At 47.8% G+C, this 21,834-nt stretch overlaps 8 protein-coding genes across 9 annotated transcripts; 4 read left to right on the forward strand and 4 right to left on the reverse strand.

Moving 5' to 3' along the window:
• The first annotated feature begins 88 nt into the window (after positions 1–88).
• On the forward strand, positions 89–815 carry PAM18 (mitochondrial import inner membrane translocase subunit TIM14). The gene is made up of 3 exons (XM_058502884.1): positions 89–244; positions 294–424; positions 493–815. Exons 1-3 carry the CDS (start codon positions 194–196, stop codon positions 629–631), a joined length of 321 nt encoding a protein of 106 aa, XP_058361815.1. The 5' UTR covers positions 89–193; the 3' UTR covers positions 632–815.
• ONS95_009304 (uncharacterized protein) lies at positions 89–4,539 on the reverse strand. Its single transcript, XM_058502885.1, has 7 exons — positions 3,926–4,539; positions 3,658–3,856; positions 2,897–3,366; positions 2,376–2,751; positions 1,879–2,313; positions 1,464–1,829; positions 89–1,303 (listed from the first exon to the last, which is right to left on the reverse strand). Exons 1-7 carry the CDS (start codon positions 4,167–4,169, stop codon positions 1,042–1,044), a joined length of 2,352 nt encoding a protein of 783 aa, XP_058361816.1. The 5' UTR covers positions 4,170–4,539; the 3' UTR covers positions 89–1,041.
• Positions 4,540–4,797: 258 nt separating this feature from the next.
• Positions 4,798–7,979, reverse strand: KU80 (ATP-dependent DNA helicase II subunit 2). The gene is made up of 8 exons (XM_058502886.1): positions 7,735–7,979; positions 7,228–7,619; positions 6,849–7,098; positions 6,322–6,710; positions 5,920–6,274; positions 5,656–5,824; positions 5,516–5,595; positions 4,798–5,461 (listed from the first exon to the last, which is right to left on the reverse strand). Exons 1-8 carry the CDS (start codon positions 7,796–7,798, stop codon positions 4,983–4,985), a joined length of 2,178 nt encoding a protein of 725 aa, XP_058361817.1. The 5' UTR covers positions 7,799–7,979; the 3' UTR covers positions 4,798–4,982.
• On the forward strand, positions 7,980–9,377 carry ONS95_009306 (uncharacterized protein). The gene is made up of 4 exons (XM_058502887.1): positions 7,980–8,302; positions 8,361–8,394; positions 8,451–8,751; positions 8,818–9,377. Exons 1-4 carry the CDS (start codon positions 8,253–8,255, stop codon positions 8,982–8,984), a joined length of 552 nt encoding a protein of 183 aa, XP_058361818.1. The 5' UTR covers positions 7,980–8,252; the 3' UTR covers positions 8,985–9,377.
• Positions 9,378–9,387: 10 nt separating this feature from the next.
• Positions 9,388–14,114, reverse strand: ONS95_009308 (uncharacterized protein). Of its 2 annotated transcripts, none has more exons than XM_058502890.1 (4): positions 13,676–14,114; positions 13,362–13,623; positions 12,618–13,247; positions 9,388–12,509 (listed from the first exon to the last, which is right to left on the reverse strand). In XM_058502890.1, the coding sequence occupies exons 3-4, from the start codon at positions 13,147–13,149 to the stop codon at positions 10,891–10,893; spliced, it is 2,151 nt and encodes a 716-aa protein (XP_058361820.1). In that variant the 5' UTR covers positions 13,150–13,247; positions 13,362–13,623; positions 13,676–14,114; the 3' UTR covers positions 9,388–10,890. The 2 variants fall into 2 exon arrangements, with proteins under 2 accessions (XP_058361820.1, XP_058361819.1); XM_058502889.1 differs by having other exon boundaries at positions 12,618–13,267.
• Positions 9,459–10,112, forward strand: ONS95_009307 (uncharacterized protein; the record flags this gene model as incomplete). The annotated part of the gene is made up of 1 exon (XM_058502888.1): positions 9,459–10,112. The coding sequence occupies one exon, from the start codon at positions 9,459–9,461 to the stop codon at positions 10,110–10,112; it is 654 nt and encodes a 217-aa protein (XP_058361821.1).
• A 154-nt stretch (positions 14,115–14,268) lies between the features above and the next one.
• Positions 14,269–16,721, forward strand: ONS95_009309 (uncharacterized protein). Its single transcript, XM_058502891.1, has 3 exons — positions 14,269–14,932; positions 15,020–16,075; positions 16,209–16,721. The coding sequence occupies exons 2-3, from the start codon at positions 15,263–15,265 to the stop codon at positions 16,428–16,430; spliced, it is 1,035 nt and encodes a 344-aa protein (XP_058361822.1). The 5' UTR covers positions 14,269–14,932; positions 15,020–15,262; the 3' UTR covers positions 16,431–16,721.
• Positions 16,722–20,442: 3,721 nt separating this feature from the next.
• On the reverse strand, positions 20,443–21,564 carry ONS95_009310 (uncharacterized protein; the record flags this gene model as incomplete). Its single annotated transcript, XM_058502892.1, has 1 exon — positions 20,443–21,564. One exon carries the CDS (start codon positions 21,562–21,564, stop codon positions 20,443–20,445), a length of 1,122 nt encoding a protein of 373 aa, XP_058361823.1.
• Positions 21,565–21,834: the final 270 nt, after the last annotated feature.

The raw sequence follows: 21,834 nt of genomic DNA on the forward strand, positions 1-21,834 counted from the left end.
GCTGCATCACGTTAATTCATTGGTCCGAGCACCTCAAAATTGTTGTCGGCTTCTGACCAAAGAACGAGCCGACGACAACTGGACAAAAGTCGAAGAAAGACTTCGGACCATCAAAAGCATTATTCAAGACCGAATATATCTACGAAACGAAGAGTAATTCTGCGAGTCTGGGTATATCTATTGATAGGGAATCATGGCTTCTATACTGGCAATGGGCGCTGGTGTGGCGGTGGCTGCGTTTTTGGTACGGAATACCCTTCGAAGATCAAGATAGTAACGCTGACAGTCTGAAGGGCAGAGCAGGGCTTGTGGCATTACGGCGATCGCGAGGAGAGGCCGTTGGCGCGCTGGGGAAAGCGTTTTACAAGGGTGGATTCGAGCCTAAGATGAACAAGAGAGAGGCATCTCTCATCCTACAGCTAAGGTCCGTCACTTTGAACTTTTACCTCGGAATCTGCAAAGGAGAGCATGGGACCTGACAGTCATCTACAGCGAGCGTCAACTTACCAAGGAGCGGATACGGAAGAATCACCGAACGCTCATGATGTTGAATCATCCCGATCGAGGCGGAAGTCCATACCTAGCCACAAAAGTCAACGAAGCGAAGGAATTTTTGGAGAAGAATGGTTGAGCGGTCGAATCGAGCGGAGAATATGTATATCAATGTAATAATGTACGATACTGGAGGTTTGAAGCATCAGCGTTGGCGTTCAGCGACATTTGGATTTGGAGGGTTAATGAATGCCATGAAGGGCAGATCTCTTCTCTGAAAGAATCAATTCTGGTCAGTTTGTTTCAAGTCTAGGCTCATCTATGAAACCAATGCTTGTCTATCGAATCAGGCAAAAGCCAGTTTGCGGACTAAAGCTTCGTTTTGAAATCATGCGGCACGAGGGTCTTCCCGTACTACCCTCTGTCTTCCTCTACAGACCAATTCGTAAAAGTCGAAAATGTTTCCGAACATTACGCCTGGCAAATAGTCCATACTGTCTTCCATATCGGAGAGCAAGATTTTGAAAGTGTTCAAACTGCTCCAAGACGTTATTTCCGTGTTCTATCATCAATGACTGTCCACTCCGGTGTAGCTTGAGATGCGCGCGGTTTCGGATTGGACCAGCTAGAGGTGTCGTAGGGTCGATCAGTGTTGGCTGCTGATCCACCTGATCCCCTGGAAATGCTAGTCTTCTTCATGAGACTCTCCAGCTTTGTGGCCTTTGAGCTATCCACAACAGGACCTGGACGTCCGACTGGCCCAGATGCGGATGCTGATCGCCATGCAACGGATTTACCCGTGTCGCTTTGGCTGCGGATCGAATGTTAGTTGATTTATCCAATTATCTAAAATTTCCCGTAAGGTACTTGTGACATATTGAATTGCTGGGAATGGCACAAGCCAAGAAAATATCTTGGAGTGCTATTGTGTCACAAGCTTCTTGAGAACATTGAGATGGAAGGCCACTGACCTGCTCAGCATAGAAGAGAAGGCTTCTGTAGAAGCATTGAGCTGGGACGACGCTGTGCTCCACTGGCTGTGATTGGCACCCCATCCAGTCGTATTACTGGAATGGCTTGTACCCCATTGATTGTTGCTTGTACCCCACGCTGTGCTGGATTGAGAAGGAGCCTCTGGTTTCCAAGGGCCACGGGATTCTCTAGCAGTAGATGTAGTAGGGTTACTCCGTTGCCGAGTCTGAGATTTGAGGAGCTTCTTGACTTGGGGCGAGGGTTGCTGGACGATAGGAACTGGGGCACCTCCGTCACTATTTTCGCCTCCAGAACTCCAGCCCTCTTCTCTCTCGACCGCAATCTCAACAGCTTCCTTGACAGATCTAGCATCACATCAGGGCATGTTCTCAAGAAGAGACGGGTATTACTTACTCGGAGATTCGAATTTTCTTCTCCAGATCTTTGACGTCTCTCTTCTTCTGCTTCTCCTCGATGTGCTTGATGGCAATTCCGATCATGGCTTGAAGGGTATATGCCGCGTCATTACCTGCATTATGCAGGTTCCAGCCAATAATTCCCAATTCGGCGAGAATGCTACCCAAGTTTCGTGGATTCGTCTCCCGCTTCAGGTACCTCCACATGATTGCGGTGTCTGCCTGCTCCAGCAGATTGGAAAGATTGAGAACATCGTAGCCAATGGACTGTAGGTATTGAATATCTGCACCGACATCATGGCCAATTAGAACAATGTTACGCTTTGGTTGCTCATTCTCCGTAGACGAAACATCGCTGGGACCAGAGAATGGTGGCTTGAAGCAGGTGGATATGATATGAGGGGCATCCTTGAGATTGATGAATTCGCTGTCACTGTTTCAAGTTAATTCTCAATTCATCCGAACCCAACAACGACTTGAGACATAAAGGCTTACCCAAACTCGAATCTATCGGCACATCCAGCCACGAATTCGGTGTTGTTGTAATGTTTATATTCATTGATTCTGAAATGACGAGCACGAATCTTCTTCATCCATTCAGTCCCTTCTTTACCAGGGGCCAATGATTTGAGATCGTTGGTATCCAGAGTTGAAATACCAATCTCAGTGATAATTCGGGAGCTCCGCTCGTAAGCCTCAACGTCGATGCACACGAAGACCACAGAACTCTCTTGAATATATGGGGCAGGCTCATCAGTCTTGAAAATAGCTGATGGGGGCATTTTAGCCAGAGCCTCTTTGACAGAATCTTCATATCGGGCCCAGCCATGATCAGTTTCGCCTAGCTCGGCCTTGATGGTAGCAATACGTGCTACACGTAACAATGTCAGTTTCAGCTGTCCAAGAACAAGAGAATCGACGAGTGGGAGTGCAAGGACGCAAGGAAAGTGGAGAATGTTCTCGACATAATAAGGATCTTAAAACGTGTAATTGGTTTCTGAGTCGATGATGCTTACTTGAGGTAGATTCTCTAAGTCCAAGATATCTTTGAACTCTCTTGATCGAGTGGTGCCACGACTGCTGTTTCTCAATTCTGTCCTTTTTCTGCTTCTCTCTACTTGCTTGCTTCTTTCCCTTTTGGGCCTGAGTCATCAGAGCAATCTTCGCACGGAAAGCAGCCAGCGACCTGTCGGAAGGTGTACCCACAGCACCAGGCTCACCATCCAGTTTGAAGTAGTGGGGAGGGACATTGTTTCTGAGAGTCTCGGCCATCTCGCTACTGCTAGAGTAACCTAGATAACGCGGCTGAGGATTACCGTCGTTGGTAAAGGTGACCTGGAAGGAGCCGTTTGCTCCTCCTGTAGGAAGAGCGAGAGCTGTACCAAGTTCCTGGTTTATTCTTTCTAAGAATGACTCAACTTGTCGGGTTGGCACTAATAAAATGGGTCGAAGGTTCAGGTCGGAAGCGCCGCGGTAAATGTAGAAGCTGTATGGGTATCAATAAGTGTGTGAATAAATGAATGAACTTGATCAGGGACGATATGTATCAAATGGGAGAGACAAAGAAAGACAGGTATTTCTTGACGAAACCAAAAACTCGAAGACTTTCCTGTTACATATGGAGGAGGTGGAATTGGAACAAGATTTTTCTTAGGACATGGGAAGATCCTAAATCGGGAGCTATAACAAAGAAAGACTAGGTTCCTCGAATTCAGAGCTTGCAGTATATTTTTTGAATTCGGAAAGGAAGGCAAAGAAAGGTGAGCAGGCCACTTACAAGTCCCAAGGTTCGTTGGAGACTTTCCCTCGATCAAAGAATCCTTCAGCCACCCGCTGACGATTGTTGTTGCCAACATAAGTGAATGGATACTTTTTTACAGCTGCCCAAGGGATGAAGCTTTCACCTTCATTTGTTAATTGCCCCTGCTTGAGTTGATATGTTGCGACCTTATGGCTTGGTTTGTTTACTCCGTCGCCTATTGGGTAGATTGTCAGCACCTCTATAATTTGTAGATACGGAAATATGAGGTAGTGAAAATTCATACCTAGAAGTGTATAAACGACATCCTTATTCTTCGTGATGGCACGACCACTGGTTAAATACTCGTCTGAATCCGAGCCCGAGTCAGTAGGATTATGGTCGTTCTGCTGAGGCTGCACGCGTGGGGGCTGCTGGGATGATGAGAACATCGTTGACTGCAGGCTGTAGATATCACCAGATTGGTTGGTGACATTCGTCAAAGCGTGTAACTTCTGGGATTTGTCCATGTTTGGGGCAGGTACGACCATGTTTGCTAGACCTGCAAAGAACCGAGGATGCCCCGGCACGGTGATGTTATTAGGATATGGTGCCAAATCCAAAAAGAGTAGAATGCTGTAGGTCAAGCAAATATCCCCTGACGCTGGTAGTAAGATCAGGATATGTGCTTAAGGTAGCGAATGAATCTCACGCCCCAGAGAAACGAAGGGCAGAAGGGCGGAAGGGCATAGGAAAAGAAGAAGATGCCTAAAACAGTGAAAGGTTAGCCCTATTTTTAGGCTAGAACTTTAATAAAGCTTAGGTCGCGATCATTGAGCGTATTTTTTAGGTGCATGCTCGGAGCACTTGAGTATATTCACGCTGTGTCCTTGTGAATATCGCTTTTCCATGTTAGCAATTTCCACGATGGAAATTTCGGTGGTTCAACCTTCCCGGTTCAGGAAATTTTCAGGAGCATTACGCTAGCGGAGGGAATAAATGGGAGAACCATCTCCACGAACAGCTTTCTACGGATACCGCCTACATTTAACAGATCATTGAGTCTAGAATTGTAATTTTCCAAATTTGCATCTTTCTGGGCGCGTATTGCTCCAAGGTAGCATTTCAAACCCTCGCAGACGACTACGATTGTTCTACAAACAACAGTGGACCCGAATACCAAGGATTTGTGGCTAGCATCAATCATCGAAACTGCAAAGCGTAATTATAAGGTTCCAGACTCAATTCATTATGGCGCACAAGACAATAATCGACTTTTCCTTGGTATCAGACCCCAAACACCAACACTCTCACTAGCTATCTGTACATAATCTACACATGCTTGCTGAGAAGAGTGATATGGTTCATCCAAATTTCAAGAACTCGGCTGCCTCCTCCTCAGTTACTCCAGCACTTCGGGACCCTCGAATTAGACCAAGATTTTGAAACTTGAAATCCGCCCAAAAGTTCCTTTGATCTCCGAATTCCTTCTTCTGGAATATGCGGGTCTTCAGATCCCCGATGAAGTCATTGTAAATCTCTGGCATGTCTATGTCGATCATCTCGTCTCTCACGGCCTTGATTTGTGAGAATATGATAGCATGGTTGACATCGCCTTTGGTGTTTTTGAAGGACTGCCGCACTGCATTTCCCATTTGACCTACGGCCTTGAAGATATCTTCATCCTTTTCGGTCACTTGCATCAGCTGCTTGAACTCCGGGATTGCATTTTCATGCGAAATATCGTTCTTCTTTCTGCGGGTATTGAGAAGCGCATTGACGTCCAGACCGGACATTGGCGTAATAACCTCTCGTCCTCGTTTTCCCTTAGCCTTCTCTGGTACTACACGCGAAACATTAGCAGGTTGGTGAGGATGGCAGGGCGTATCATATGTACCTTTTGTCACTCCAGAAATCTTCAAAAGAGCTTCTAGTTGAGGCTCAGCATTCGCGATAAGTTCAGCTGGTGGCTTCGACCTGAAGTAGCCCAATCAGTCCAAAAATCCTCTTGATGGACTGATGTAGAGGAAGGCTTACCATTTGGTTAATACAGGGGCTGGCTCACCAACCTCCCCGTCTGGATGGATTGCTCGCTGCCGAATTGCTTGATTCACACGATGGACGGTCGGAGAGAATGTTTCTTCAATGGTCATGAACTCAGTGGGATTTCCATCGTCATCCTTTCCAAGAGTGCTGAGGTCCATGCCTATAAAGGATATCAGCAAGATTGACTAAATCGATACCCTCGACTCTGACAAAGCCAAACAGGACGACTGCTCTGTCCAGTAGAGAAGTACTCACTGTCCACATAATCGCTCATAGCTGTGACCAAGTCATCCGAAGGGAGATACCTGTGCTTGGTGATAACGGTGCCCGACGAGCCTATTACCTTATCCAGCGGAGGAAAGCGATATACTCGGATATCCTCAGCAAATGGCAGTGGAACATCAACGAGGCATTCTAGTTCGGACTCAATGGATGGAGCCAGAAGAAGGAGTTGAGGGGATTTGCCCTCCTTTACAACAATTCGAGCCACGGCATATGAATCCAGCTCGTGTAGGGCATGCACAAGCGAGGACATAGCCATTCGTGCCTTGTCGTTGACTGTCTGAGCAATGGTAATGCAGCTTTCACCCATGTTGAGGTACCTCTCATACTGAATTGTGTCAGGTGGATTGAAAGGAGACGGCAAACCAAACCTACCTTGTCTTTTGGCACGAAACCGATAATAGAAAACCCTGCTTGGCTGTCGAATTTGGTGATGTCTGCTTCGTCTTCCCCAAATGGTACGGCACTACTGCCGTAATAGTATCCTTTAGCCAGTTCTCCTCGATCGACATTTATGGTTCCATCAACACCTGCGGCACTGTTGACGTGGTATGTTCGGGTAGTCTTGACCGCGGAGAGCTCAGGGGCATCTGTCATCTCGGTATCCTCAAGGGTGTGAGATGACTGCACACTTGCTTCCCCGTTCGCGGCAGCCTTGGGAACATAGCTACTGGCCGAGGGAGCTTTCGCCTGTTTTGTTCTAAAGTATCGTTGCACATCAATGTACAACGCACTTTCAGGATACTTTTCGAAGTCACCAAGGCCTGAGAATGACATTAGATAAGGGCTTGAAAAGGAGATAATAGATTGTAAAGAAATATAGAGGAGATTGAGTGTGACCGAGGGTGGATCGGGACCTTAAAGAGGAGATCTAGGACTTGGAGATGGCAGAGTATGCTTACCGAGGCGTCCATCATACACCTTGAAGGGCCTTGTAGACTTGACCGTCGGGTTGGCCAGAGAAGCCAGAGCTTCGGCCATTGTTGCAAACATGCCATTTTTGCAATGCTCGACCAGTTTCGCCAAGATAGCCTCATTGTGCTTTTTCAGAGAAGCTTTATCTTCTTCTTTAAATCCATATTCGAGGTCATCAAAGTCGATACCCAGTACGACAAGTTCGATCCCAACCTCATTGAGTTTCTCGGCAATTGACTGTAAAGACTTAATCATGTGTAGGAGATAGAGCGGCCAAAGTTCATTTTGATTACATTTCTCCTTGGGTGAGAGGAGGCCCATGTGAAAGAGATCGAAATTTGGCAAGGGAGAAAAGAGCTAACGCACCTCAATGTTGTCATCATCAATTCCTCCCTGCCCGTCTGTAACCAGAACTATCTTACGAGCAGACTTCGCAGGCTTTCCACTCTTGAGGGTAGTAAATTTTTCGATGAGATCAATGGCAAGAATCACTGCGGACACAGCGTCTCCCGTGTCGGTAGAACTACTGTGTATCTGTGACCGAAGGATTTCGAGGCTTGGAATGTCCATGGTGCCTAAGGGCTTCAGCACGCATATGTTCTCGTACTCCCCGTCGCCTTCGAGAGGATTGTCGGTTTCGTCTGTTCTGAAGCCAATGACGCCGACGCTGAGCCCAACCCTGTTTGCAGACATAATCGTTGCAATCTTGTCCCATACATAATCCATTCCATAGTCGAGGTCACTGATAGTCCTGCCATCTTGAGAAAGTCAGTGCTAGAACTGCTCGGCTGTGCGCATTGTTGACATCTAGAATTGGGAGTGCTCAAGAGAGAACGATGGTAGCACTAGAAGGGTCAGGATACCGTTACTTACTATGACAGTCACCAGTGGTGGACCCAAGATCCACGATGTAGATGATTGCTTCCTTGCTCGCCATATTTGATGCTGGCGATTACGATAATTGGGTGGATTGCATTTGTAGAGCAGCCGTTGAGACGCGTAAAGAGGTTGAGCTTCAGGCAGACGCTGTCGCGAGGTCAGGTGTTCAAGGCTTGGCGAGAAAGAGACAGTACGGCATTTAGCTTCTGTCAGACTTAAGTGCTGGTCCTACGATGCGACATTGAGAAGCTTCTGAGGCTTTTCAGTCTCAGATCCATTACTATATTGCAGCACAGGCCTGTCCTCGATGTTTACTTAATATCAAAATGCTACAGCACAGATGGAGGGAGCTTTCTCCAGCATGGCTTGCAAGCCCCATGCCTGCAACAGCCTCGGCAGTTTGTCGTAGGCGTCATCAGTCTCATCAGACCATTTCAATATTAACACACCATTGCCCTGCAACGTAGACATTCAGCGACAGAAGACTCGCATAAGACAATAATCTACCTATCATGTCAGACGTATCAATCTTCAAGACTGCGGCTCCGTACCATATCATCTCGTAAGTCCCGAGTTCTTGAGCTCCATCTGTACTTCGGAGTTGATGATGACTGTACAAGATATGGCACATTGCTTGGAACCCAGTTCTTCCAGGTAGGCAAATATCTTGCTGTGATTTATAATTTTCAATAGCTAACATACTCCCAAAGACATTTGTGGGCGGAATCGTAAGCTACAAAGCTCTCGCGCGACCCCAGTTTTCCCAACTCCAGCAGAAGCTATTCCCCGTATACTTCGGCATCCAGACTACACTTCCCGTGGTTGTAGCCCTCACATACCCTGCTTCGAAATTGGGTTTGGGGACATCATCTGGTCTCTATGGCGTTTTCGCAGATGTCAACAGATGGAGCGTTTTGATCCCGATTGCAACTATCTTTGTGACGAGCCTGGTGAACATGGCATTGGTTGGTCCTGCTACAACGAAGATCATGAGAGAGAGGAAGCAACAAGGTACAGACCCTATTTGACTCCTACCTAGTAGCCAGGTTGGGGACATGACTAAAGGGTGAATAATAGAAACCCGAGATGGAAAGAAATACTACGACCCAGCCCCACACAGTGAAGAGATGCAGAAATTGAACAAGGCATTTGGTAGCATGCATGGAATCTCATCACTGCTGAACCTCTCCGGCTTTATTGCGACCTTGTGGTATGGCATTTCTCTTGCGGCAAGAATTCAATAGATGGGTGCAGTGAGGCCGACCCTCCACATACTGTTTCTTGATGGACATAATTGCGGGCTCAGATCTTGGCAGCTGTTTCTTCAGATGCTCTTTGTCTCTAGTGACTCTAGAAAGAAGTTAGACGAAAATCTTGACCACTTGATTGGGTTAAAGAGCTGATATCTATAATGTGCAAGTCGCCCTGTGCAGGAGAGCTTCTAGCGAATGTAAGTGCGTTAGTGTACCACAGAATGATAACAACTGGTTTCCTTCTCCTACGGTCCCATGGAGCTTAATTTGTTATCCAGTTCAATTGCAATGCTAACAAGCTCAGAAAGCCTTGCGCTCAGCCTTGCATCACGCTTGTGGCTTGCTCAAGTGACACAAGTGCTGCTGCCTTCACACCTGAACACGCACAATTTCCTTGTCAAACTTCTATTACTCTCAAAATTACAATTTCTTTTCCCCAAAAGTGCGCACAGCATGGAATCCATAATGACCTCATTCCACGCTTTCGGCCAGCTTCCTCCGGAGTTGCGCTTGAGAGTCTGGATCTTCGCCTTACCACCGCCTCGCGTCATCGAGCTGACATGGATGTCTCGAGCCCGATCTGTGACATCGAAGTCAGGAGCGCCAGCCATTCTTCACGCATGTCGAGAGTCTCGATACAGCACAATCCAGTTCTACCAACAGATCCAGTTTGGGTACTGTTCTCAAGCTGTTCTGCTCGATTTTGATAGAGACACTCTGTTCTTCGGACCAGGCTGTAGGCACTTGGTACCATCCGGCAAATCAAATCCATGGGTAATGCAGAATCGGAAAGTCATTCGAGACATCAAGAGCTCTGTCTCGCTGCAGCAGAACCTTGTACTTGCTGCTTTTGACTGCGATTTTCTTCTGAGCATGGAAGACTCTGAGCAAGAGCGCGCGTTGCATGACATTTTGGATGGCATGGAGAAACTCACGGATGTGGTGGTTGTTAAGACGGTGCATGGATCCCAGAGGACCATGGATGGCTCACCAGAGCCTGTACTATCTGATGCTCGGATGGACTCATGTATTTCTCGACTCGAGATTTACAATTGTATGAGAGAAGGCCGATCGAAAGTCGCATTGAACAAGGCGGTGTACAAGTCGATATCTAAGTGACAAAATCCTGGAAACGAACTTTTTTTTTGACATCGCCGGATGCTTGTGGGGATCACGTCGATTGCAGCTACTTGCAAACCCCTATATCAATGCCATCTGTGCGCTACGAGCCGGCCACAGGGAAAGTCAGGTCAGTCAAGCCTAATCGGACCAGACTTGCTGATTTGACAACTCCCAGGATCGAGAACTACCTAAATTGAAACATGATGGAACGCGCTTAGGACATCCCAAGGCATTGTCGGTGTGGACAGGATGGTTAGGAGACTGTGATATCTATTAAGAATCTATTCTTCATGTACTTTTTCACCAATATCCATCCTCGTAATACACTTTTGAAGAGAAGCATCCTTGGAGCTCTCTTTAGACCAGCAAAATTAAAAGTATTTTGATGTGCTGTTCAGTATGGATCTTAACACTACAGATACCTCTCCGGACTTCCTTCCCGAGAAGAACAGCCTGTCATTAGAGACCACTGCTTGATCAGAAGCGATATATTATGTATTAAGCCCGCCCCCGTTGCGGGTAGACTTCTGGTCAGCACCTCCACCCACCTCCTTCCAATGATAGAACTCGACTGTTAGATTTTGCAGGCATGGTCAGGTAGAGAGAGCGTGCAACCAACAATAATTTAGACAAAGATAGATTCATTTGGTACTTCTGCCACATGTCTTGTCAAAGATGGTTTGGAAAGTATATCTATTGCTTCCCTCGCTTAAAGCTTGGAAGTGCGTTGTTTCCTGTCCCAAATCTCCGATCTCGTCTGACTTAGACTATACGATCATGGGTATGTCATCGCTGGTGGTGTAGGTAGGTGAGGCTCCACGGGGTTGAGCCCCGGGCAGGTGTTGAGCTTTACGAACTGTTGATTGGTGTCGGGGTAGATGAGAACCGAATCTGCTCTGTCAACTCCGTTGATATTGGCAAACTCGACACAGGCGCCTCTTGTTGTTGTCGCTGGGGACACCTGCCCTTTCAATGTCCAGCGAAATGCGCTGGTACCTGCTGCATCATCTCCAAATTGTCCTGTGGCTCCATCATTGCTCCACGCCGTGAGTGTAGAATCAACCAAATCGACAAAGACAAGGTCGTCGCGACCATCACCATTGATATCGGCAAGTCGTAAGGTTTTCCGCTCTTTCCCTTCGGTGTGCTTGATCTGACCTTGGTTAACCATATTATTGACCCCTTTGTTCAAATATCCGTAGAGCTGGCCGTTCGATTGCATACACAGAAAGTCGGCTCTCCCATCCCCATCTATGTCGTTCCATCGAACGCCGAGGTCATGCAGGTCGTAGCCATATCCCTCCTTGCACGTTGCGGTACCCGTCACAACTCCGATGTTTGTAAATGTAAACTTACCATTAGCGAAGTCGTTTCGTAGCACTGTGGTAGCCCCGCTGGTTTTGTCGACGAGAAGGATATCACATCTCTTGTTTCCATCGAAGTCTGCAAAATACACTTCTCTCCGGGATCGGTTGACATTGTAAACGACACCGTACTGCGTCCAAGTACCCCATTTATGATTGTTCCCGTAAATGGTTATTTCGCCCATCAAGGATATCCAGATGTAATCGTCGGAGCCGGACCCAGTCATGTCGCAATAGCGAGTCCCATCTCCTCGGACTGCTGTTCCTCCTTTGCCCATATTCTTGTTGATTGTAGCGTAGACATTGCCGGGGCTTGATTTATCGCTTATCGTTGCATAATCTGCTCGCCCAGTGCCCATTATCTTGCCGAAAGTGACGTTTACAGGGCTGCTTGCTCCAGAATGTGTGACACCCATGAATTTCCACACTGGCCCAAGTCCAGCACTTGATCCTCGCATGTTGATGAAGGTTTCCACTCGGCCGTTTTCGTTCACATAAAGTAAGTCGTCCTTGTGGTCTCCATTCAGATCTGCGAACCTCCAGCGTGAAGGAGAGTAAGATGGACTCAGGCCAGATGCAATTCCTTTGAAGGGCGTCCAGGCAGTCGGCTGAGAGTTGTCTACTGCTGCATTTCTCCAGCCTGAGATCTTTCCATCTTGCGAGATGCCCACGTAGTCAGCTCTGCCATCACCATCGATATCAGCTAATCGAACGAAGTCTTGCGTGTAGCCTTTGTCCTTGATCAGAATGCCCATAGAGACCCAATTGGGAGATCGTGCGTCCGAGCCGACGGTATTCTTCCAGCAATTCAGGTCACCATTTGCTGCAAGGCAACAAAGATCTGACCGACCATCTCCCGTCATATCTGCGAATCGAACTCCACTTCGTAGACAAGATCCAGGAGATGTCTTGACTCGTAAGTATGGACCCATGATGCCGTTCCCTGTATTCAAAGCAACACCTAATCCTCCGTTTAAATCAGTAGATACATAAACATAATCGTCAAGCCCATCTCCGTTGATATCCGCCCCTAATAAACCAAAGAGTCAGCGATTGACAGAGATTTGGGTTCTGAGCGGTTTTTGGAACAAGGTCCTGTCTTAATCACAGAAAAGCGCTCTGCGCGCAGGCAACCTACAGTTAACACCAAGAGGAGCTGGATTCCCAACTCCGAGATATCCACCTCCGGCCACAGCAGAATGAATATAATCTCCATCGTTCCTTCCCGAGCCGGCGTCAATCTGGTAGGGACCTACCTCGTTGCCTGCCGTTTTATCGCACGTGTTGCCTGCTACAACGACGTCCGAGAAACTTGTACGAGTCGGAGTCACGAGCCACTTGCGGGAAGATGCGGCACTGATTCCTTGATACCACACAGCAGCCATCTTCTCATATCCGGCATCTGTTGGATGTATACCATCGGCAGTGAGATCAGCTGTGCTGAAGAATTTGCTTGACATGTCCACCAGTAGGATCTTCTTTCCAGCAGCCTGGCGAGTTTTGACCATTGCTGGTAAGTTGGCGTTGAAAAGTTTACCTCTGGCCGGTTCCACAGTCGTAGGCAGCAAAGTTGAAGCAAGAATCGTAACTCCAGGTATCGTGGCAAACAGGCGATCAATGAGTGTTGCGAGGCGATTATGAGCATTCGCTACATCAATACCATGTATCATGTCGTTGGTGCCAACATGCAGCAGGATAATATTGGGCTGGAACTTGATAGAATTCTCCGCCTTCGCGGCGACTTCAGAGATCAAGTATCCACCCCATGCTTCCATGTCATTGTCAGCCCTATTTGTCTCAACTCAGTACAACTTTCATAACGACTTCGGGATTGAGAATATGGAATGATGAACAACCCCTCCATGCACGAAAGCAAACTTACATGCTCCCAGCTTTGACGGTACCCACCATGTTTACTGGATTGCCGTCCCATACCAGCTTGTTTCTGACGCTGTTTCGAAAGCCATCGCCCTTGGTTGAAGCGTAACCATAAGCAATGGAAGCGCCCAGAGTGAGGATCCTCAAGGTGATGTTGTTTGATAATCCGCGTTTGACTCTTTGTTGTTGCTCATTTCCCTGGTTCGTTGCCTCAGTCCGCTCCGCGAATGGCTCTTCATTGCGATGGTGGTGGAGAGCATTGGTGGCTGCACAGTCCTCATTAATACTTGATATCTCGTGATGTGGTCGTGAACTTACTGCTAGCTATCCAAAATATGGCAACGCATAGCATGAAAAAACGCATAGCGAAGTTCAGAGTAGGGGGCACTACGTCTGAGCTCCACTGAGTATTGTTGAAACCGGAAACGTCCGCGATATTAAGCAAAAAGCAAACTCCAGGATCGTTGACAGAATTGGGCCTGGTTATTTCGCAACCCAAAGGCTCACAAAGCAGCAAAGCACAAACGCTTCTACTCACGAGCTCTGGCGAGCTTGAAAGTGCTGCAAAGAAGTTCCACAGGTGTTCCAATTCTCCATCTTCCACGCAGACAAACTGGAACCAAAGAGCGAAAGATGGAGACAGGAGAAAAGAGACTTTGGATGAACTCCATCGATTTCGTGCGAAGACCTTGCGACGGTAGGGAAAGGGTCCAGGCCTGGCTGGGAAGAAGATTGCAGTCCCCACTCGGGTGCATCCCATCCCCTGACTCCCTGAGATGATTACCTATGAGAGTGAGATTGCCTGTACGACCCTCGCCCGCCTCGCCCGCACGCCACTGCATATTCCCCTGCCATTTAAGATTTAAGCAACGGCCCGTTCACCTTTCGGGATAAACCCACGCCACTTTGTCCTCTTATGGAAGTTATGCAATGCAAAACATAAGGAAGGCAATTTACGAGCTCGATAATAATAATGCTGCAGCTGGTTGGCAGTTGGCAGTTGGCAGTTGCCAGTTGACACACGGGACAAGAACCAAGAATCGTAGATACAGGGGAGCTCTTGGTTCTACCTCCGTAACCCTTCAACACCACTGCACCTTGCGATGGAATTTTGGTCTCGGAGGATCTGGTCGCGGCCTGGAGAACGTGCCGGACTCGGCAGCATCAACTTGAAGACCTTCTTCGCGATATTGACACATCCACCAAATCCGAATTTCTTGGGAAGGTCGGGCTTGAGAATACCTTGGAATAATTGCTGGTCGGAGAATCTCAATGTGGATGATCTTGTGAAAAAAACACAAGCTTTCGCTAGCTGAGCCCCTGCATATGCCGTGCGACTTACCCGACATGCCACGACAAACCCCAAAGAAAGAAACAATATCACGTCTATTGACTATTTCAAAGAGATTGATAGGCCTTTTGTCAAGATGTTTCTATCTGATATGAAACTTGTAAAAGGTATCTGCCCTGAGATAATTAGCGAAACAGGCATATAGGTACCTACCTCTTTGACAATCGCCCGCAGGAGCAAGAACCAGTTCGAACAGTTTTAGTTCTGATATTTGTATAAGTAAGGTATGAACGTTTGGCTGCATCTGGATCCTGCACCCTTGATAATGATGCTAGCCATTCTTGAGTCCCACTGATAGAATGTTGCAATAGTCCAGACCAATGCTACGTTCTGCTTCCTGGCGAAATCCTGTCTGTATTTAAATGGAATATGCCTTGGAGTGACTCTCTAGGTATGTTGACCACGTGGGAGACTTTCAGTGTATCCTACGTATTACCGGTATCCAAGCGAGACGACATAACCTGAAGCGTGCAGCCCTCCCTAAATGCCCTGTCCATTTCAATTGCCTTCCTATTCACACACAACAACCACAGCCTCAGCTTCGACAGAGCATCATGGATTCCTCTCAGCCAGCAACGGCGTCACCTACCACGACCTTCCAGGATTTCCGACGCCTACCTCCAGAATTGCGTATCATGATATGGCACTTAGCAGCGCGCCAAGTTCGCGTCGTCGAAATTGAGCTGGTCAGCGCCAAGTTCAAAGGTTTAGGCTGGATCGACAGATATACGTCCAAGACGCTTGCGCTTGGCATCTTACACGCCTGCGGCGAGTCTCGCTGGATAGGTCTCAAGAGATACGAGAAGATCAAATTTGATGGCATCTTTTCTGGTTCTTACGTCAACTGGAATGTCGATTACATCGGGTTCACACCATCTAACTCCCAGGGTATGTCCTGCTTGCTAAGAGACTTAGTTCACCGTTCAGACTCACGAAGATGCGAGGTACTGAAGCGGTGTCACCGACTCATTAGTTCTGAGCCCATTCCGGATATAAATCACTACTATCATATTAGAAGGTTCCTCCAGGGTTTCAAAAACCTAGAGGAAATCGATTTCTTGTTCCCAGAACACGTTGGTGATTGGAGGGAACGCAGCGGTAACATCAAAATTGCACCAATGGTCAACGCCTTACCACACGAACAAAAGAAGATGGATGGATATATGAATGATTCAAGACTCCAACTAATCCGAGAAAAGATACCTGGGTTCAAAGGATTCGATGCCATGCGATGTGTTAGAGAGCTCGGCAGACACCTGAGTTCTCCCGAGATCACTGGTCGAGGTGTTTTGTACCCTGACAAAACATTAATTCTATCGAGACCGAAGCTCCCAAAACGGGTCAACTTTAAATCCTACAGACTACCAGTGAGTGTTCTCTCCAAGGTCCCATTCCACTTTTGTAACTGTTTTCCCTCTCACGGCGCTATCGGGTTTTCAGGAGCAATCTCTGTCGTAGTTGCACTTAGAATACAAATCATGAGGCTAAATTTTACTTTAGGAACTGGGAAACGCCGCGAAAGATCTAGGACTGAGCGACAAAGGTCTGAAGAAAGACTTGATCGTAAGGCTCGAAGCCGCAGACGTATCACTCTTTCGGGAGGAGATGAGAGAATACCAGCTAGAAATGCTGGAGTATTCAGCAAATGTTGACAGGCTGCTTGTGCTGCCAAAGGTACCCGGCCGAAAACCATACGAGAACGACACCAAGAAGCAGTTATGACAGAGCGCGCACGCGAGAGGTTTGAGCTATAATGGCAGCACGAAGGCTCTTGTGGTTCGTCTTCAGGCATGGTGGGAGGCTGGTTATCTGAAAAGGAAGAATGCTTGGCACCAGGAGATGGCGATTTATCAGAAGATGATGCGCCGTATTGCTGGTCGTGGGTTTTTCTGAAGAAGTTTCGAGAGAACTGGCCGCCATGGCCCATGGTAAGAATTGTTTTCGGCCTCATTGAATGGAGCATTCACAACTTTGTCGATAATTGTCCTGGCAGGAGTGTTTGTCGAATAATATGCCTGAGGTAAGTCGGGCGACTATCAAGCCTGACTGGATACATGACCCAAATACACCTCCCGATACTTTCTTGTCTATCATAGTGCTCAGTGGGCTCCTCAACATACTTCTGATCATTCATGGGATACGTCGTCCAATTGGATCTCGATATGGGCAGATACCCATTCTCTGTACGGTAAGTTTTGTATGACTTGCGCCTTGCAAGAGCAATAACATTTATTTGTTTACATCTATGTTCGCTTAATTCTTGGCTGAAGGCGGGAAGGACAATGCTTTGCAACTCTGCGACTTGTCAATGACTCAACCTAGGAATTACTATGAGACACAAATGCGATGATGATTAATTTTAAAGCACACTACGTCGTGAGGGAGAACAGTGTTCAAGAACATGCTCTCAGCTCGAAGTGGGGCACAACAGCCCGGACAACACGCCTGATGATCCACCTGAGACTGCAACAAGAGCTCACAAGAGTCCCTGGACCCAGCATAGCCATCATTTGACTTCGCATACCTGAATTTCAGCCTAGTATCGTCTCCAGATGTTACCAAGGCCGACAATCCCCCCAGTCGTCGCCACTCCATGAACCACTTCACTCAAGCACAGCACGCATCATCGCACAAGTAACCACGCTCTCCAGTTTTCCAAACTCAAATATCATCGATAATCTCTCACCTATCCAATCGCGCTTACAACCTGCTCACAAGTCAGTATTCACTCTGCAGCATATCGCTCATCCGGACCATGAGCATCCTCAGCATCATCTCCACCAAGGCCTACAAAATTATCCATGCCAAGAACATTGTCGTCTGCGACTTCATCTCCAATATTGATTCCGAGATCGTCAAAAAGCGCTCGTATGCTGGTTTCAGCTTTTTGTTTCCACCGAGCCACTTCCCTTTCTCGTAGGCTTTTCTCTCATTATCTTCCCGCTCCCTACGATACCTTTCGTCCATCAAGCAGCGGGAAGTCAGCACTGCTCTCAATCTTCCCAGCTTTTTTTTTCCACGCGAGACAAGATAATCTAGAAGACTTTCAGCAGTGTAGGGCTCTGTGGTCTGATTACCTATGGTTAACTCTCACGGCTTCAACGCGCCCTTATTAATTGGTGACGTCGTTCTGTTAACGTGGACCATGTCTCTCTTCAGCTTCTGCAAAGTGCATTGATAAACTCAACGATTCTGAGCTGCTGCATGGCACGAGTCCATATCTTCTCCAATCTCAATCCAGTGAGGAACTTCCGGAAGAGCGCAAAGTCTGGTCGCATCTGACCAGTCTCGAATCTTACGAGTGTGTTATTATCTGCCTCTCGAATACTCCTCTTATCAGCCTCGATCTGAAGCCACAGGGCGCGCTTGACGTGGAATAGTTCGAATGCCTCAACGAGCTCGTTGGAGGTGGATTTAGAGTCACCGCCACTGTTATATATCTTTCGAGGGTGTTTAAAATTCGCTAAGATGTGTTTATGTGAAAGGGGCTATTGTGGTAAGCCAGTGGCGTGTTGAGAAAACACAGTCGGAATGTTTCCACATGGTGAACACGCTCCAGTGTCTGTGTATTCCAAGGCGAGGGGATACGAAAACAAACCAACTATTCACAGAAACTAAGCGAGCCTTCCGGCTTTGATATACCTCAGCAAGGGTCTCAGCAATCAGCTGCTGGAGCTTCTTCCATTGGTGGCTGTCTCCTGTCCATATAGAACAGATAGTATGCACACTTCAAATGGCGCTGGAATTCCGACTGGTGACAGTTGTTGATCCAGGCATAGTACTTGCCAGAGGTAAGACCGAAGTTGCCATATTGTGCGGTGGGGACCAAGTATTGTGCTGGTGTAAGAGTGTACGTGGTTGAGCCAAAAGTGGAGCCGAAGTTGGAGGTGGGCTTTGTGGTGAAAACAGCAAGGCCCGAGGAGCTTAACAGTACCTCGGTGATGTAGGTATTTGTTATGCACAGGACAAATGCCACCCATAAACTGTTGTGTGCCTACTTCGTTGAAGCAGTATCGCTCTCTCCTAACGTTATATTGCTGCTAGCATAACGAAGCCGTCTTGTTCAGAACCGTTCCCCGAACATCCCGATCTTCAATGGTCATACAAACAAAGTCGTAAACTTTAAAGTCCCGGCAAATAACACGCGATATGAAAGAAACTTGGTTCTCTGCAAGTAGCTGAGCAGAAAATGTGGTTATTTCTCACATATATGTATATGTAGCAAACCTCAAAATGGCCAATGCCACTATCGAGAAGCAATATGTCTATGACACGCGGGCGACATGGTGCTCTTCTGCCTGGTTCAGCAGCCCATGGTTCACTCCTGAGAAGTCATCATAAAACATCGTCAGCAGGCGCTACTATTGCCGTAGGTCGAAGAGAAACGGTTTAGATTGTAAGTTGGGCCAGGACATGAGAAGATACTACATGAGAATACCACAATGGCAGCAAACAAATATGATAGAAAGCTCGAAATCCAAAATTCAAGCACGGGTACGAACAAAGCCAGTAAACCAACGCAACGCACTTTCTCAATTGCAAAGAACCATCCATCATGAATTCTTCCTTACAGACCACAAAAATTTCAACCAACGCAACCTATCATAAAGCAAAGCCATAAGTCAAGTTCCCCTTTCTTTGCAAGTCGAGAGTAAAACTCAAGCTCCAGCCACGGCTTCATCTCGGCTACCCAAACCGGAAGCCTTTCAAGAGGGGCCGCCAGCTATGACACCAAGTTCGAATCCACCAGCGTCGTAGCGGAGCCGCGGAAGACGGGAGGGAGGGATGATCCGTCTTATGGAAATCTGCAAGGATAGACAGACTCGCTGTTTGTCGCAGGTTTCCAGCCAGATTATTCCAGAACCCCAGGCAGAACAAAATTAACTAACATTTCAATTACCACAGGGGTGTGAAACGGCTGCGTGTGCTGGTCGGCTGTTTCCGCCTTCACGAGACTGGGTTGAGTTGCTGTCACTGTCATGTCATACATATCACTCTTGGGATTCCGGTATAGGAGAAGAAGACACGTAATTGGGGAGAATCAAACCGAACCTTGCATTGTAAGTTTCAAGCAGCAGTTAAGCCCTCAAATCGAATCTGCGTGGTGTTTTGAGACAACCAAAAAAGCCAAAAAAGTATGCTCCCTCCATCCCTTCATCGAGAAGCCCAGAAGCCTCCACGTCCGTCCTTTGACATCCATAAAGATGTCCTGTGATACCATCCCACATTCCATCCTGCATGACTTCCAAGAAGTCTGCCAATAGACACAAGACCATAGTAATTAAAGATACATAGTATATGCAATAAAGCTGCGAATTGTAAAAAAGTCCAGCCGGTGTAGTAGAGACTGTCCACATCCTCTGAGCCCGATCTATTCGGGCACCCACCAATCATAGCATTATGTCGTAAATGTTGCCGACACCGGATGAGTGGAGTTGCTTATTGTCCGAAGCTCAAAAAGAAGTATGTGCAAAAGTAATAGCTGTTACTGGAGAGTAGAGACCGAGCGCACGATTCAAACACAGGCTCGAGGTCATCATCAAATCCACAGCCGAAATCAAACGCCATGCCAGCTGAACCACCATTCGATGAGATCATTGACCAACCCAGTAACATTCCTTCAGATCGTGATAAAAGCGTGCTCAAAAACCAATCGATCGATGCTCGCCGGCAGATCGTGACGCTCATAACCCATTCCGCCCTATGCACCCACCCCCGTAACGCCGCAAAATGTTTATACAGAACCAAGTCGTAGAAGCGCTTCAACGGCTTCTCGCTCCTGAGGGTCGGAAGTCATGCCAAATGCAACAAAATCGATATTATTAGGTGCAGGTTGAGAAGATCGTACTGGGACTGACTTGGCCATTGTTGAAAGTGAAGGACCACCACCGGATCCTCCGTAAATGCGAGAAGAAAGGAAATTGCGTCCAGGGCCCGAGGCTGAATAAGAAGCTGCACGAAGAGCCGCAGCTCCGACAGCTGCCCAATCCTCTTCGTCAGTCATATCATCGGAGTCGCCCATGAGATCATCTTCCGGTGGAGCTTCAGAGGAGGAGCATGACTCATCGCCATCGAGGGACATCTTGTCTGCTTCATTTTCGAGCATCGTGACGTCCATTTCATCGTCATGGGAGAAGACCGCCGAGTCACCAGCCCAGCTGGAATCCGGTGCATTCAGCCGACTTCTGTCCGCCGTCCAGCCGCCATTTTTGGCTATTGGCATGCCACTGGAATAGGAAGATGGTCCACTCGGAGGTGGCGATTGTAGATTCCCTCTGCTACTTCTAGCGGGGTGTCCTTTCAACCTCGCGTCCCAACGTCCCCAGCCGACCTTCTCAAACTTGACATTTCCCTTCACCCCGCCCCCTTCACCACCACTGCCGCGGCCTTCCAAAGCACCAACCACGAGTCTCCTGGCCTTCGCCGGCGGTATTCCAGAGAACCCGGGCACAGCAGTTGTGAGAAATCCCATGATGTGTCGAATCGCCAGCGGACCGTGGTTGAGGAGGATCTCCGGAAGGTGATGTTTGGCCAACAAAGATGGCGTAATATTACCTGCCGCGTCAAATCCAGGCGATCCCAAGTCACGGCCACGCCCTGAGAGATTGTCCTGTTCACTTCCCTGACCATCCTGTAAATCGATGTCGGAGTCAACATGTTCCGGGACCTGTAAAGTGGCCGAACGCGTCCCGTATGGTTTGACCCCATGCGGAGGCAGAGAGGGCGAGATGGAGTTCGGAGGAGTCGGAAGGGGATTGTTTTTGGTCGCTGGGACGCTCCTGGCCTCTACAGCAGTTAAGCTGTCTCGACCAAGAGCCTTCGGGATATCGCGAGCGGAAGATGCCATGCTTGCCATAGTGATAGAGGTTGATATTTACGTTTCTCTGAAGGTGCGCGACACACTATTAGTAGCTATTCATACAGAATACGCGTTCGGTGGGCTGGAGGACGTCTGACTCACTCTCGACTTTGCGAAAGAAACGTGGCGCTTTTGCTTGAGACGCGACACAGAAGCTCGAGGCAACTATTTATTGAGTCGTGAAGGAGCAGGTTAATCGACTTTCGATCTTATCGGGCAATGCAATGAAGCTGTTGCGACGTCTGAAGGCGCGAGCGATGCGAACGA

Source organism: Cadophora gregata (genome assembly GCF_030347475.1).
Source record: "Cadophora gregata isolate MNR1 chromosome Unknown scaffold_3, whole genome shotgun sequence".
In the NCBI taxonomy this organism is placed as follows: domain Eukaryota; kingdom Fungi; phylum Ascomycota; class Leotiomycetes; order Helotiales; family Ploettnerulaceae; genus Cadophora; species Cadophora gregata.